The sequence below is a fragment of the Poromitra crassiceps genome (assembly GCF_964638095.1).
Source record: "Poromitra crassiceps genome assembly, chromosome: 30".
Classification (NCBI taxonomy): Eukaryota; Metazoa; Chordata; class Actinopteri; order Beryciformes; family Melamphaidae; genus Poromitra; species Poromitra crassiceps.
In genome coordinates, this window is record NC_139652.1 from 11,413,420 (window position 1) to 11,429,293 (window position 15,874).

General features: G+C 42.9%; 1 protein-coding gene across 1 annotated transcript; it reads left to right on the top strand.

Annotated features, from left to right (window-relative positions):
- LOC310800391 (AP-3 complex subunit beta-2-like) lies at positions 1-12,017 on the top strand (the record flags this gene model as incomplete). The annotated part of the gene is made up of 5 exons (XM_083662991.1): positions 1-95; positions 5,133-5,217; positions 5,969-6,066; positions 10,628-10,766; positions 11,867-12,017. The coding sequence occupies exons 1-5, from the start codon at positions 68-70 to the stop codon at positions 12,015-12,017; spliced, it is 501 nt and encodes a 166-aa protein (XP_083519117.1). The 5' UTR covers positions 1-67.
- Between the last annotated feature and the right edge of the window lie 3,857 nt (positions 12,018-15,874).

Sequence of the window (15,874 nt, forward strand, 5' to 3'; positions counted from 1 at the left end):
GTTCACCAACAGCGCCGGCTCCGAGGCCAAGAACCTGCACATAGCGGACGCCAAGCTGCAGTCCGGGATGAGGATCAAAGAGTTCCCAGAGATCGGTGAGTGTTTTTGTGGTGTGCAGTCGCTCCAGTGATGTCTGAACCACTTTGGTATCACTTTACAATAAGGGTACAGTAATTAGGGGCTAGTTAATGCTTAATAATAATTAACTGGCCCTTAATTAACAGTTAACTAATGTGCCTAGTAATCATTTAATAATGGTGTTCATGTTAACTAAGTATTAATTTATATATGATTTAATAATGAATAGTTTAGGGTTAGTTCATGTGTAAGGGTTAGTTTTACTTCGTTTCGAACTCAAGCTCTCACTAGTGCCTACAACGCTGCATAGCAGCTCTATGGAAGACTGTCATTTTGCTCCAAAATTACTTCATTCAAGAACACTCAAGTCATAGAATTAACCATTTATTGCATAAATGAATATAATGCATACAATTATGTTTGGCGTTGAAGGCTCCGCTCTTAGAATTAATTCAATATTTAATTTAATATTTAATTAATTTAATTCTCCCTGAACTCGGCTCAGCAGCATGCTACGCCGAGCAGGGAGAGCAAGCAGAATCCCCCATGGGAATAAAATATTCCAGATACATTTAAACCATAGAAAGTAAAAGAGGGAGCCTAAAAGCAAGACATGGAAACATGTTCATTTTTTGAGCCATGCAGACTCCAGAGCTACAATACATGATAGCATTTGCATTTGATCTAAAAGGTGGAGGTTGGGGTGGAGGTGGCAAAGCGTTGCCAGCAGCCGCACGATCCAGCAAGGTGGGGAACAGATCAGTGAGTGAGAGGCTGCCCTATTTAAACGGACCGCCTTGTTGTGAGAATGACTGTGATTGGAGAATTGGTTAAACGGTGAACCAAACAGAGGCTGTCAGCTGGTACAGCTGGGGCGTAGACTATGACATCATGTCTTGAATGAACTAACGCAGGCTTCATTTTTCATTAAAACCGACCACCCACCCGCAGGTGGCGTGGTGCCCCCCTGGGCCTGACATGGCCACCCACCTCACCCACGTGACTATGTCACGTCCTGTCAGCCCCAGGGTCCGCCACTCTACGTTTCTTCCAGCCACTGAGAAGACGTGTTTTCAAAGCTCCGCGGTTAACTCTGAGTTAGCTCTCTTACATAGCTTTAGACACTAGGCTCGTTCCGTCTTATTGCCCACCTTGACCAATCACCTACAAACCTTGGGGTTCTTGGTGAACTGGAAAAAGAGCTGCCTCGCCCCAGAGCAGACGGCTACCTTCCTGGGGCTCGAGTTGAACTCCAGGGCCATGCGAGCCCGCCTTTCACCGGAGCGACAGGCTCGCACGGTGCGGGCAGCGAGGACATTAAGGGCTCTATCGTTGCAGCGGCGCAGTTTCTAGGCCGAGCGCCAGCCGCAGCGCAAAGCAGTGGGCGTGGAAAGGCGCACTTGATATCTTGGTATCGGCGCTAAACTCAGCCTCAACCATTATAACCACGCCTTTTAAGCGTAAAATTATGCATTGTCCGCTCATTGGAGAATTGCAGGGAAGAGACACACGCTTGCCTTTTAAGCTCCAATTCCTGGACAAATCCGGTAAAACCAGACAAAGCCAAGGGCTCCGCCGCCCCCCCCTCCCTTCATCCGGTCTGTCTATCTCCATATATAGGCTATTATTCCATATTATTATGCTTCTCAAAGCAATCTAACTGCAGTTAAAATACTGCAAGCATGTAAATACCGTAAAATACCAATTATTAGCCCGGCGTTAATTGACAAAATATGTAGCCAGACCCCGCGTCAATATGGGACCTGCGGCAGTTTGGGACCTGCTTTAATTATTTTTGTACAAAAATATTGCTCAGCAAAGATTGTAAATAGTATGAAATTGTTTATTTAAACCATTTATTTTAATGAGTTGGCTACAGTCAGCACCCCACACGATTGCTTGTCTATGGGGAGAGCCGCGCCTCCCTCTCAGCGCAGCAGAGCACATTGCATGCCAGTTCTGGCCTGTACATGAAATCAAATAAAATTTGAGCTGAACTGTGACCTACCGGTATTTACCACTAAACTTTCTCCGCTGAAGGTGAGAGAACATGATCATCATGTGAGCAGATTATTTGTTGCATGCGCTGCCTCCTCCGCTGTTCATCACTCACGGAGCACCCTCTTCAGTAGCGCACATGTGAAAGAGCGGTGAAATACCAATTAGAAGCGGACTTCTATGCCCGCTGGCAGGGAAATATACCATAGGCACATTTCTCAAAATAATTATTACACCAGAGATGTCGGTTTTAGTGTATAAAAATCTTCAGGAAATGCCTACACAATTTTCAGAATCATCAGATGTTGAGGGAAAACGAATTTTGATCAGCAAGTTTCGTGCATGTGTTTTTTTTCCTCGTTGTTCCCGTTTCCTCGTTGTTCGTATTCTTCATCCGATTTTTCTTCTTCGTTGTGTTTGGGAGATGCATTCAACAGGATGTCGCAAAGGTAAAAAGAAAACATTGAAAAAACCAACCGGGCGTCAAATTGGGACCTGCTTTTATGTACAAAATATGTATCCAGACCCCGCTTATATATGGGACCCGCGGCAATTTGGAAGTCGGCTTCTAATTGGTATTTTACGGTACATGCCTATAATGTCAATTATCTGAATGAAATAATAATACATATTAATTAGGAATATTAGTAATATTCGTAGCCTAGCTAATTTCGGGGGGGGGGGGGGGGGGGGTAATAAAACGTAGAGCTATATTACACATAAATGGGGATTATTATGATAGCCTAAACTAAATTTATGAAACTGCATTACAGCTTCACCCAAAGCCTGAGAAGGGTTGCAATCTTATATTCTATTGTATTCTAAAGTATTTTTTTCTATATATTGTATTCTCCATTCACTTTCCTGTCCCCGGTGCACAGAATCCTGCTTTAGGCCTGCTTTTCAAAAGCGCAAAGCGCTAAAAGTAGGCCAGGTCGGAAGATGGCTGGAAGATAGCAGTACGCCGGTATTTAGCGCCGACACGCCCACTTCGGCGCATTCAGGGACTCCGCCACGCCCATTCGGCCTAAAGCGCATTTGGCAGCCTAAAGCCTATTGCTATTTTCCCGAAACAGGCGCAAGGCACGTTTTTTTGCGGTTAAGGCCCGTAATAGCGCCGATGGCCTGTGGGAGAATAGGGCCCTAAGTCTTTACTCCTCGGTGTCAGTCCATCAGTGCACAGTCATGTTGGGCCTGATGGCCTCGGCACTGCATGTGCTCCCTCTGGGGAGGCTACACATGCGTCCGTTCCAAATCTGGTTCCTCGGGCTACGCATGGATCCGGCCAGGGACCGTCATCGCAGGGTTCCTATGACAGGTCAGGCCCGCCAGGCGTTGGTCATATGGGCAGCCCCCCGTTCCCTCTCAAGGGGCACTCGATTGGGCCCGGTCCCGCTCAGGTTAGTGATTCGCACCGACGCCTCCCTCTGGGGTTGGGGTGCGGTGTGCGGGCATTTGTCGGCAAACGGCCGGTGGGAGGCTCAGGAGCTTCGCCACATAAACGTGCTAGAGCTGGAGGCGATTCGCACACACACACAGTCTAAAGCAGCTGCTGCTTAAGCTGCTGCTTAAGCTGCGTTCACACCGACCTCTTAAAGTTTTTCGCTGGCATCGAGTTTACATACAAAGTCAATGCAAACGTGCGATTGAGCGTATATTCGCCCAGGAGAAAAATCGCTGGGCGTCCGAGCGACAGAGACAGAGCGATAGGGACAAAATTCGCTCGTCGCCCGAGATGAAATATCCCAACTCGAGCGAAATTACGCTGGCATCAGTCGCTCGCTGTTCAACGCTGATTGGCTGCCGTGTGAGAGCGAGTCAAGGATCACACTGGCTTGGAACAAACCGCTGGTTTGTTGTGTGGCAACAAACCACATTGACAGCTGATTGACAGGCTGAGAGCTGACATGAAGTGAAGTCTGTACTACCGGTATAGAGCTCGCCTTAGGAGCACGCTGATAGGCTTAGCTTGTAAACAACTATGGTGGCTCGTAGTGGACAAATATCATGACATTGCATAACGTTATAGTCCCCACATGTCCGTCAATTATTGTGCCTGTTGACGAGCGATTTAAACAGAGCAATTCCAAAGGGTTCAATCGTGCGACAGAGAGAAAAATAAATATCTCGGTGTGAACACAGCTTTAACAGAATGCATTCACATGCTACAGTATTTACCGGAGGCTGCACAAGTTGGAGAATTTGGCAGAAGTTTGTGCTCAATCGAGCCCCTTCTAGTTATTATTATTATTATTATTATTATTATTATTATTATTATTAGAGTTAGCAGCTGTATAAAGGGTTAGGACAAAAGTGTTTTTGTCAAACATTCAAAACAGTAACAGAAATATGTCATATTCTACCTCTTGCAAGATTGGATTTGGTTGAGTTTTTACTTAAGATATAGATAGACCATAGTTTGCCCCATTGAGCACTTGGGATTGTAGTGTTACTATCTTATTGATTTATGTGTCAACACGTTTTGTCTCATGTCTCTTGTGTTGACCAGTGTTGGGCAAGTTACTTTCAAAATGTAATATACTACATATTACTAGTTACTTCCATTTGAAAGTAATAAGTTACTTTACAAAATTACTGTTTGTGTAGAGTAACTCGTTACTTATTACACTACTTTTGCATTACTTTTACCAAAACAACAGCAGCAGCAGAATGACATGGCCATCCCGAAAAATAATTGAAACCGCCTTGAACTTCAGTGTAAACAATCCAAAATTCTAAATGTTATTATTTTCCTTTTGTTATTGTCATCTATAGTGGTTATTTGCATAAAAACACACAGTTTGCTTAGGAAATGATTGTATCTTTTTTAAATATGTGCTTTGATTGAAAAATAAAGTAACTTTGTAACTTGAGTTACTTGACAAAGTAACTGGTATAATATTACTGAAATCCTATAAGTAATAAGTTATATTACTGAGTTACTGCTAAAAGTAATATATTACATGTAATATGTTACTTTTGTAATGAGTTACCCCCAACACTGGTGTTGACAGAGGTGCTGAACACGTTTTGTCTCATGTCTCTTGTGTTGACAGAGGTGCTGCCTGCAGGAGAGACGGCCACAGTTGTGATGGGCATAGATTTCTGTGATTCAACACAAGCAGCCAACTTCCAGCTGTGGTGAGATTGAGCATCTGCTGTTTTCCAACGTAGTGTTTACTGCTCCTCATCAGCTCCTCTGAGTCTGGAAATGGCAATGACGATGGGTCATACTCTTGGTTGGAAATAACAGAATTGATGCCGTACCAAAACTATTTTTTCATGCGTCTATTGCATTTTTGAAATTGGATTTGCTCTGGTAAACTTGTTAGCATTGCCCGTGTCTGCAGGCCTCCCTTCTCTCATGCTGCCAGGCTGTAATAGGCTGTGTACAGCTGTGTGCTGTGGAAGGGAAACACACAAGGCAATGCAACAATGTTCTGACTGAAAAGAGGCAATGCTACTTGAAATAAGTCCTTGTGATCTTAGAGCACACCTGGGCAAAATGCGGCCCCGGGGGGCCGGCCCCGGCCCCCTGGACCATCTCAATCCGGCCCCCAACGTCCTCAAAGGAAAACAACCCACAAAAAGTCAATAAAAGACAGCATTACGTTAATAAATCTCATCCGCTACAGCCATTTGATTTGTATCGCTATGCTATAAGGAGATTAACAGGAGAAATGACCAATCACAGCGGGAGAGAGTGTTAAAAATAGAGAGAGAGACCCCCACAAAAATCAGGAGTGTTGGCAGTTATCAGTCCAATGTGTGGCCCTTCGCTTACTTTATGTAAGTCAGTATGGCCCTCTGGAAAGAAATGTTGCCCACCCCTGTCTTAGAGCTATAATAAAGCACTGAAACAAGTTCTCTTTAATGTCTTGTTCATTTGCAGCACTCACACCAGGAAGTTCTTTGTGTCGATTCAACCACCGGTTGGAGAGCTGATGATGCCCATCTTCATGACGGAGAACGAGTTTAAGAAGGAGCAAGGTGAGTCATGAGAGGCTATCAACGATTTACAATACAAGCATTGGCTTTTAACACTGGAATATAAAAGGGAAATGTCAAATAAATCCAATAGGTAATATAACTGTATGGTGGAAGTGGAAAGATTAAAAATAAAAATAAAAAACGAATACAAATTAAAATAAATAAAAGCAGGCGTAATTATTATAAAACAAAATGAAAAAACAGGATACTGGAAAAAAGAAAAAGACTAGTGGCGGGTCGAAAAAAAAGAAAATTACAATTCAAATGAAAGAAAAGACAAAGAAAGACGAATAAAAAGCAAAATCGAAAAACTAAGACAAAACACTATTGCATGGTCAGCTAGCCCTCCTGCTAGCTAATAGGCCTAAATGTTAACAGACGGTCTAAATAGGTTCAAGGTTTTTTAACATATAATAAATTAGAAATAATTAACATATATTCAGTACATTTCTTTGTACTCTTCAAAGCAAACCTAAAAGCGGACCAAAAGAGATCTGATAAGTATCAGGATCATGTATGTGAGTGTAGGTAGGATCTGAGACTCTTTTTAAAGCATGACTTTCCTTTTCACAGAACAAATGTTACATGGAAGACGGTTCCATGATGCGATTGCCCTGTATATTATCACAGCTTTTTTCAGATCGTTGGTTCTAGGTCGGGGGTAAAGTCATCTGACCACCACTTACCCCTCTAGTGGAGTGTGTATGAATATTTGAACTGTAAATGATGTTATTGAAAAGAAACTTAGGAGTCTGAGTTTGAATAACTACAAAAATACATAATTAAGTTGGCCGATAGTCAAGCCATGTGAGACGTACATGCATATCTGCTACACTAGACCTAGGGGAGCATCCCCAGGACCAGCCTAGCTGCCTTGTTTTGTGCTACTTGTAACTCTGAGTAGACATTTAGAAGCAGATGCCCACAACACAGAGCAATAATCCAGATCACACAGAACCAATGAACAGACAATTTGGTGCAACAATTCATAGCTTTCAAGGGGCGTTACGTAAGTACAAGGAACGCCCCTTCTGGCGGTCAAAACTCAAAACATCAATGGCGCTGAACACTGCAGCAAAAAGCGGTCTTTTTTCCACCAGTTTCCAGTCAGGAATATTTAGACCATCTATCAAGCGTTGAAAAAGAAGGATATCTAAACAAACTACACGTTTTGGGCACTTCAAACAAACCAAACTATCGTTAACGTTACTGTCCAACACATGGCAGTTCGGAGAAATTGTTTCACAACAAGAGACTGCGTGCGGAGTGCGGACTCGTTTTTATAATGCTGTGGAGCCCAGCCCTCGTCGCGTGTGAAGAGAGAGGGAGAACGGGTGAGACAGAAGCAAACTATTTTTTGCAGATCTCAAAAGCAGGTAAACCACTGTGGGATTAGTGAGACTATTGCTAAAAAGTGATGCCTGGGCTGTCGTCCGCTCAAACAGTACTTCACGGGGCGGCTGCGTGTCAATTGACGTGTCCTTAATATGCAAAGCGTGCAGCTCTAAAACAAACAGCGTGAGAAACTAGTCGACTCGGCGGGCAGCAGAATGATCAAGTTTTTTTTTTGACCGTCAGGTGGGCGTTCCCGGCAGCACGTAACGCCCCTTGAAAGCTATGAATAATGTGATCAGACCAAGACAGTGCACAGTCAAGCCAGAGTCCTAGAAGCTTAGCTGTTTTCATCTGTTGTATAGTTTGACCCTCTATCTGTAGATTCATTTTAAGGTTGTGATCATCTATAATTAGAACTGAATATTATACAAACTGTTTTGGATATGTTAAGTATACATTGATTGATTTTTATCCAGTTATATAATGTTAAGCTCACTAGACAGGATCTGATTAAAGGATGGCTTTACCGATAATCAACCCACTTTGTATCATATACTGTATACTCTCGGTAATATAAGCACATGGGCAGTGTTTTACCTTCTCTCTCTGTTTACCTCACGGAGAAAAAGGCTCCTGCTGCTTGGTTAAGGTTAGGGTTAGGGTTAGGGCTATTGTTTGGCTTATGCTTAAATAACGTAAACAGTAAATGTGACTTCCGGTCGAATGTAGCAATTTGCACGCGCCGCGACGCGAGCGCGGCTCTCCGGTGTAAAAGCCGAGGGTTTTTCTCCCCTGTCCGCCCCGACCACTACACCCTACGCAGCGCCCAGCTTATTACAACGTCATGCTACTCCCTGGTTATAACTCCCGACTCTTTGGCGCTACTGCACGCAATTGGCAAGTTCGGTGTATTCACTGCGTGCAATTTGAAAGTGTAAAGTCGTGTTACTTGTACGCAAATTGAAGAGAACTTTCCCACCGTGACTAACAGTGAGTGAGCAAGGTTTTCAGCTCCTATCAACCCATAGTGTGTCTTTCAACACTGTCATATCCTCTTGGTACTTGTTCCCAATAGAGACGCTTTTAAAGAATCTGGGTAAGTTGGCTTTGATAGATTTGTTGCTACCAGCTGTCTGTGTGCCCACCTGCCTTTTAGCCCACCTCACACACAAAACCCCCAGTCGCCACTTCCTGTTCCTTCCCTCTAACGCTTGGAGCTGACTCCTCCCCTTCCTCTCTCCTGCTGTCCCCTCCTGCCTTGGTAATAACTGACTGCATCTCCAGGTCTGTAGTTTGGCAGCCAGATTCACCTGAGCTAACCTGCATCTTTAGACGCTGCTCCACCACTCCACCACCGGGAATGACCTGCAATGCTCATCCACTGAGTCCACTAATGCTGATTCACTCTTCCCGTAAGAACGGCAGGCTCAGAACAGCGCCACCTTGAGATGATCATGTGCAATTCATCATTCACACCATCTCTCTGTTATCCGGGCTTTCGAACCTCTGATAACCACTGACCATGTTGGGAGTCAAACGTCTGTACTCGATACCTTAAAGTTATCGAACGAAAAAAGCCAGTATCAAGTAGTATCAAGACTTTTCTGGTCAAACAATACTTGCATTCGATCCTTTTTGTACACAGATCTAGATGAAAAAAATCGCTATTTGTATGGTTGTGCTCGCAGCCAATTGTGCAAGTGTTTTCCATTCTAATGCGATGTATGATCAGTGTTGGGGGTAACTCATTACAAAAGTAACATTACATGTAATATATTACTTTGTCAAGTAACTCAAGTTACAAATTGAGTTACATTTTATTAAATCAAAGCACATATTTAAAAAAGATGCATAACATTTAGAATATTGGATGGTTAACACTGACTTCAAGGCGGTTGAAATTATTTTTCGGGATGGTGCCGGGGCGGCGATGTCATTCTGCTGCTGCTGCTGTTTTGGTGAAAGTAATGCAAAAGTAGTGTAATAAGTAACAAGTTACTCTACACAGAAAGTAATATTGTAATGTAACTTATTACTTTCAAATGAAAGTAACTAGTAATATGTAGTATATTACATTTTGAAAGGAACTTGCCCAACACTACCACAGCAACTACAAATCCAGACAGTCTGTGGTGGTGAAGTCGAGCACGGCCTACAGTATGTGACGGAGCGGACAGTTCTGGTGCCGAGATGGCACCAGAACGTTCCAAAGTTAAAAGGGTATTGAATGAATTACTCTATTGGTATCGGTATCACTTTAAGAGTACTGGTATTGGTACTGGTATTGTCATTTTTTAAATGATACCAAGCCCTAGTCAAAAGTCTTGCGATGCCAAAACGCACTCGTTTGTCTAAATGGGTTTTGCATCAACTTCTACAGTGTTAGTTACTGGAGGGAGAGGGGAGAGAGAACTGTTTCGGTGCCAAATTTGTGTCCGTTTCAAAACGACACAGAAAACTCACAATGTGCTAGTGCACAAATGTGCCTCTTGTGTATTCACTGTATGAGACAATTGAATCCCTACAGTTACACTACTACAGTACACTCACTACTACTAGTACACTGCTAGTACTACAGTACACTCACTACTACTAGTACACTGCTAGTACTACAGTACACTCACTACTACTAGTACACTGCTAGTACTACAGTACACTCACTACTACTAGTACACTGCTAGTACTACAGTACACTCACTACTACTAGTACACTGCTAGTGCTACAGTACACTCACTACTACTAGTACACTGCTAGTACTACAGTACACTCGCTACTACAGAGACTACTACTACTACAGTATACACTACTACAGTACGTTCAGTGGGAAGCATCAGTGCATTCCACTTTCATTTGCATTTGCATTTTGCATTGTAATCATTGATGTATTGAGTATGACATCAAATCTTTTCCCTAGAGGACCACGGGAGAGGCTTCTGGTGAGGTTGAAATCACTGTCGTGTTAGAGCATATTGACACTATCTGTATATAACTATGTTTGAATGAAATGCTACATTTTCCAGAAATAATTGATTGCATTTCATGAATTTCTGTGGTACAAAAACCAGAGTGTATCGGAATACACTCGTCACAACCATCGCACCAAGCTGATACGAGCACACGCCCCGTTGTCAATTAATTATTGCTTGGCTTTTTGAACCTGCTGAGAGCAAAATGTGGAGCGTCTCCGACATCCTGACCGATGTGGTGCTGCTGACACTCCTCCAGGTCAGCTGATGGGTATGAACGAGATCTCGGAGAAGCTGACCCTGAGCGACAAGTGTCAGAACGACCACGCCATCGTCCAGAGGGTGACGGCCGCCGCCAGCCTCAGCAGAGTTCCCTGTGGCTCAGATAAGGAATGCAGGTGAGGACTGAAGGATTGGATTTGGGAAAATCAAATCCCCCCCGCCCCCCCCCCCCCAAAAAAAATAAAAAAAATAAAATAACCGCCTTCGTCGGTGCTGATCGTGGATATACACTAAATCAAGAATAGTTAGTGTCATGTTTTAACCACCACAGCACAGTGCCAAAATGCATCAACCTTCCAACTTTCATCCAAATCAGGCCAGTGGGGTATAATTTTGAAATGTATTCATAGCGCCCTCATCAGGCCAATCACTGTCTCTTTTTTTTTTTTAACACTGGAGTACAGTGTGAAGATGCATCATCCCTCTAAATGTTGTCCCAACTGAGCCAGTGATGTGGCAGTTATGGCTTTGGTTTAAAATGTTGACCTTTTAGATGAGCATCATCAGGTCAATCGGTGTCATGTTTTGACAGTAATCACAGCAGAACCAGCGTCAAAATGCATCATCACCAGTGGCATCTGAGATGTCACGTTTGATTTCACATTTTGTAGCTTTAATTATCTGCACCCCCATGAGACCAATCCGTGTCATTTGGTCATTTTTGGAAAGACTGGAGCACAATGCGCAAATGCATCCTGCCTTCCAAATGTCATCCAAATCAGACCAAACTTCAGTCAGAGCTACAATTAGATGGATTTGGTAACATATTGTAACATGAGCCACCTAGTGGACATGTTCATCCTTTGTTTGACAGGACAGTAGTTAGACAGAGAGAGAGAATGACATGCGGCAGATGGCCACGGGTCGGATTCGAACCCCCGGCCGGCCACGGGAAGGACCTACGCCTTTATGGTGCGTGCTGCCGTGCTCTACCAGGTGGCCGGCCCGCCGTTTGAGTTTTGCTTGACACTTTATTCCTTCATGCGTTAGTCCAGGCACAGGCACGGGAGCTCCCATTGAGACCATTAGCAGGCAACACGATTCGCAAAGTCACCCGAATGTTGATTGCTTTTATCGAATCTAAAACCTGACGACTGACAAACCTGTTCATCCTCTATTCCCTGGCTTCGTCTTCACTTTCGATCTTTGCTGCCTTTGTCCTTTGCACTTTGACCTCCAGTCCTCCTGTCCCTCCTCCTGACCTTCCTGTCCACAGGTTCGCCGGCAGGACCGTGACCAGTGGCAGCTTGGTGTTGGTCACCGTGGCGACAAAAGAGGCAGGTGGTGCCCAGCTGACGGTCAACTGTGAGAAGATGGTGATCGGCACGATGCTGGTGAAAGACATCCACCTGGCTCTGACACAGTGATGTCACCCCCCTGCCCCCCCCCATCCGCCTATCTCCACACTCCCACCAAATGATGCTCATTACACCTGTGGCATTTCTTTGACTCTGAAAGCGGTGTCAGTGTGAGGAAATGTCCACAATGTTTTGTTCTAGTTCATTTTTTCTGTTTAGGAGCCCCACTTTTAGAAATGACTATTAGGAGCAAATGACACGATATTTAGGACAATCAAACAACACCTATGTTGGCCCTTATGTTGGCATGCCGTTATCAGAAGAATTCTTATCTTTACTTTCATTCAACTCCAACTGATAATTAGCTGAAGAGGAGACTATTGGATCAGCTTAAAGGGATAGTTCTGTTTGTTGGAAGTTGGGTCCTATGAGGTACTCTCATACAGTCAGTGCAGTGGGTAAAGCACTCTGGACGCATCGTGCACCGAGATAGGAGAACTGCACTCCAGCTGCGGCAGGCACAGAGAGCTGTCTGCTGAGTGTGAAGGGGGCCATGAGCAAAAACGTAAAAAACAACAGAAAGAATACATAAAGTGCTTCCATACTGCTCACATGGCATAATGCAAGTCTCCACAAGCCCTGAGATGCTAAGTTGACTTGAAAATATGTAATTTACACCCTGTTTTTAGCTAAAATCATCACTATAGCAAGGTTGTACCCTATAGTTGTTGTAATTTCAGCTGCTAGCTCCAGTGACGATTTCAGCTAAAAACAGGGTGTACATGACATCTTTTCAAGTCAACTTGGCATCTCAGGGCTTGTGGAGACTTGGATTATGCCAGGTGAGCAGTATGGAAGCATTTAATGTATTTTTTCTGTTGTTTTTTACATTTTTGCTCATGGCCGCCTTCACACTCAGCAGGCAGCTCTCTGTGCCTGCCACAGCTGGAGTGCAGTTCTCCTATCTCGGTGCACGATGCATCCAGAGTGCTTTACCCAGTGCACTGACTGTATGAGAGTACCTCATAGGACCCAACTTCAAACAAACCGAACTATCCCTTTAATCAGTGGCCATGACATTATTTCAGTCACACATGAATGTAGCATGAGGAGAAAAACACTTGGCTTGACCGAGGAATCACTCCATCAGATATCATCTATAACCCACTGCTACGGGGGATAGAATAGGATTTTCACTTCAACTGCTGCAAATCTGATTCTCCAGCCGTACTATTTGTTGCAGCTAGCGGTTTCCCTAGCTGTTATAATGCGGTTTCATTGAGTGGGGCATTTATCAAAAGTGAAAGATGTACAAATGTTATTGTATGTATTGCAACATGTAATACACTAAACGTATAAGGTGTGGTGTGTATGTGTGTGAGTGCGCACGTGTGTGTGTGTGTGTGTGTGTGTGTGTGTGTGTGTGTGTGTGTGTGTGTGTGTGTGTGTATGTGTGTGTGTGTGTGTGTGTGTGTGTGTGTGTGGGCGTAGTGACACTTAATAATTGGCCTGACAAACAGTAGATAATTAGCCATCTTCAAAAATGAGCATGGTTAACGCTTTACTTGAACTGGGGGATCCTAGGCACATTATAATCACATCCAGAAAATGGCGTTACACTGACAATAATTCATCAATGAATCAATTATATATTTATATTGCGCCAAATCATAAGAATGGCAATGACAATTTGTTGATGGCCCATGTTCCTCAGGGAATACTAAGGCCTAAGTCAAAGTAAATTAAATCATAACAAGGCGATTTACCAATAGAGCAGGTTCTTTATTTTAGCCCCAACAATTGAAACGATTCTCACACATGCAGTAGCTGTTATGCACAAATGTAAAAAAAAAATGAAAACTCTGCCTTTGTTATTCAAACTTTGCCCTTAGACTGTCATAACAAGTTTATGATTGTTTAATATTTAACCTTCTTTCCTGTCAAGAGAGCATGCATCAGATTACGATTGAGGTGATAATGTGTCTATATGCATTCGATTATGACTGAGGTGATAATGTGTCTATGATGCTCCAGAAGTTAACTTCAAGCAGAGTGTCTCCATGGCTCTCAGCCGTCACTCGACTCTGTTCTCATGCCTTTTGTTACATTTTGATTTCAGGTCAGAGGTCACGCTTTATAGGAGGAAACCTCCCCCAACAACAAAGTGGCTTCTATTTTATTATGGACCCTCTTGTGCCCACAGACCTAGCTGCACATTTCTTATCTATCGCTGTGTATTTATTTATTTATTTATTTGTTTGTTTGTTGTTTCTTTACTGTTGGGAAACCGTAACGGCGAATGTGTTTTTACCAAAGGAGTACATTCAAGTTTCAACCCCCAGCCTTTTTGTACTCTGTGTATTGTTTACCGTTTAATTATACAGACCCATCATTTCCAGTCACAATAAAGAATGTACTGTAAGGAGTAGGAAATGCTACTTTCAACATAAGCATCCATTGAGAAAAAGGAAATTCACTCCTCTCACTAGGAACTTCTCTATCCAAAACATCATCCGTGCAACGAGCATTGATTGATCAATCTGGCACTTGTTTTATCCACACGGCTTTCCCCTTTCAAATCTCCAGAATATGCTTTATCATACCCTTTGTGTGGTTGTGAAATGTGGTCCTGAAGTATTACAACTTTATTTATTATACAAATAAAAATATGATTAAGATGGAAAATGTGCAATGTGCCGTGTCTTTTTGTGCCAAACGATGCTGTATCGTAAGGTTTTTCACTCTACAACACTGATATTATGGAGCAGCTAAAAGTTATGAATGAATGATGAAGCTGTGACACATTTAGGTTCGTAGTAAACATGTAGGGGTGGGGGGGGGGGGGGGGCACAACAGACCAGTCATGTGATTTATGATGGGTTGAGGAAGAGTCCAGAGTGTTTGTGGATCAGGTTGTAGGCCTGGGAGCACAGGGCCACAGTTACACAAACAGCTGGTGGGGCGCTCTCCCCCGTTGAGGTCAGGTATTGCTAAATTTACAGACTATTGACTTTCTTGTACCTTCTGCAAAGACAAGTTTTTTGATTGTGAAATATATATATATTTTTTACAAAATCTAGTCTCACCTTTTTGAAGCCGTAACTCCGTCTACCCTTACACGGTGGTGCAGTGGTAGTGCTGTCGCCTCACAGCAAGGTCCTGGATTCGATTGCCGCTTGGGACGCTGGGGGTATATCTCTTCCTTCCTGGTATCCAGGTGGGCTATCTCGTGAAAAGGGCCTTTCTGTGTGGAGTTTCCACACTGTTGTGTTGCAAAGTCCTTCTTGCCAAATATTGGAACCATTTGTTGTGGAATACGACCATTGTAAAATATGTTTGTATATAACTACCGTAGTTTGAAGATTAAGTAATACAAAAAAAGTATAAAACAATAGTTGTTTTATCTTGAGTTCCCCCCAAAATTGGTTTTAATAGTAATAATACAATGAAAATATTTAACAGAACAGCCATTTATGTTTCTTTCTAGTTTCTCATCTATTCAAGGGTCCTCTGTTCCTTACTGATAACATAAGCTTTCTATTATTATGCTTTGGGCGTCTTAATGCAAGTACAGTAGTATAGACCTTCTAATACCACTACTGTATTTTGATGAAATATTGGCTTAGCCTTGACTTTACTACCACCTGCTGGTAAAGAACAGAGACATTAGGTACTTTGATGTCTGATTTTCTGAGACCATCATCATTATTTCCACTCATTTGATAAGGTTTGTTTTTATAATAATGGACTGTTAGCAAAATACATCAAGTTGTCTGTAATTTGTCTCAATATTGCATAATTAGCAATGGGAAATTGATACATTTGGGAGTTAAATCTTACTGTACATTTTGTTATCCACATTATTAAGTCTGCCTTATATACCTGCATATTACCACTTTATGTATAACTATTTATTTACCATACCA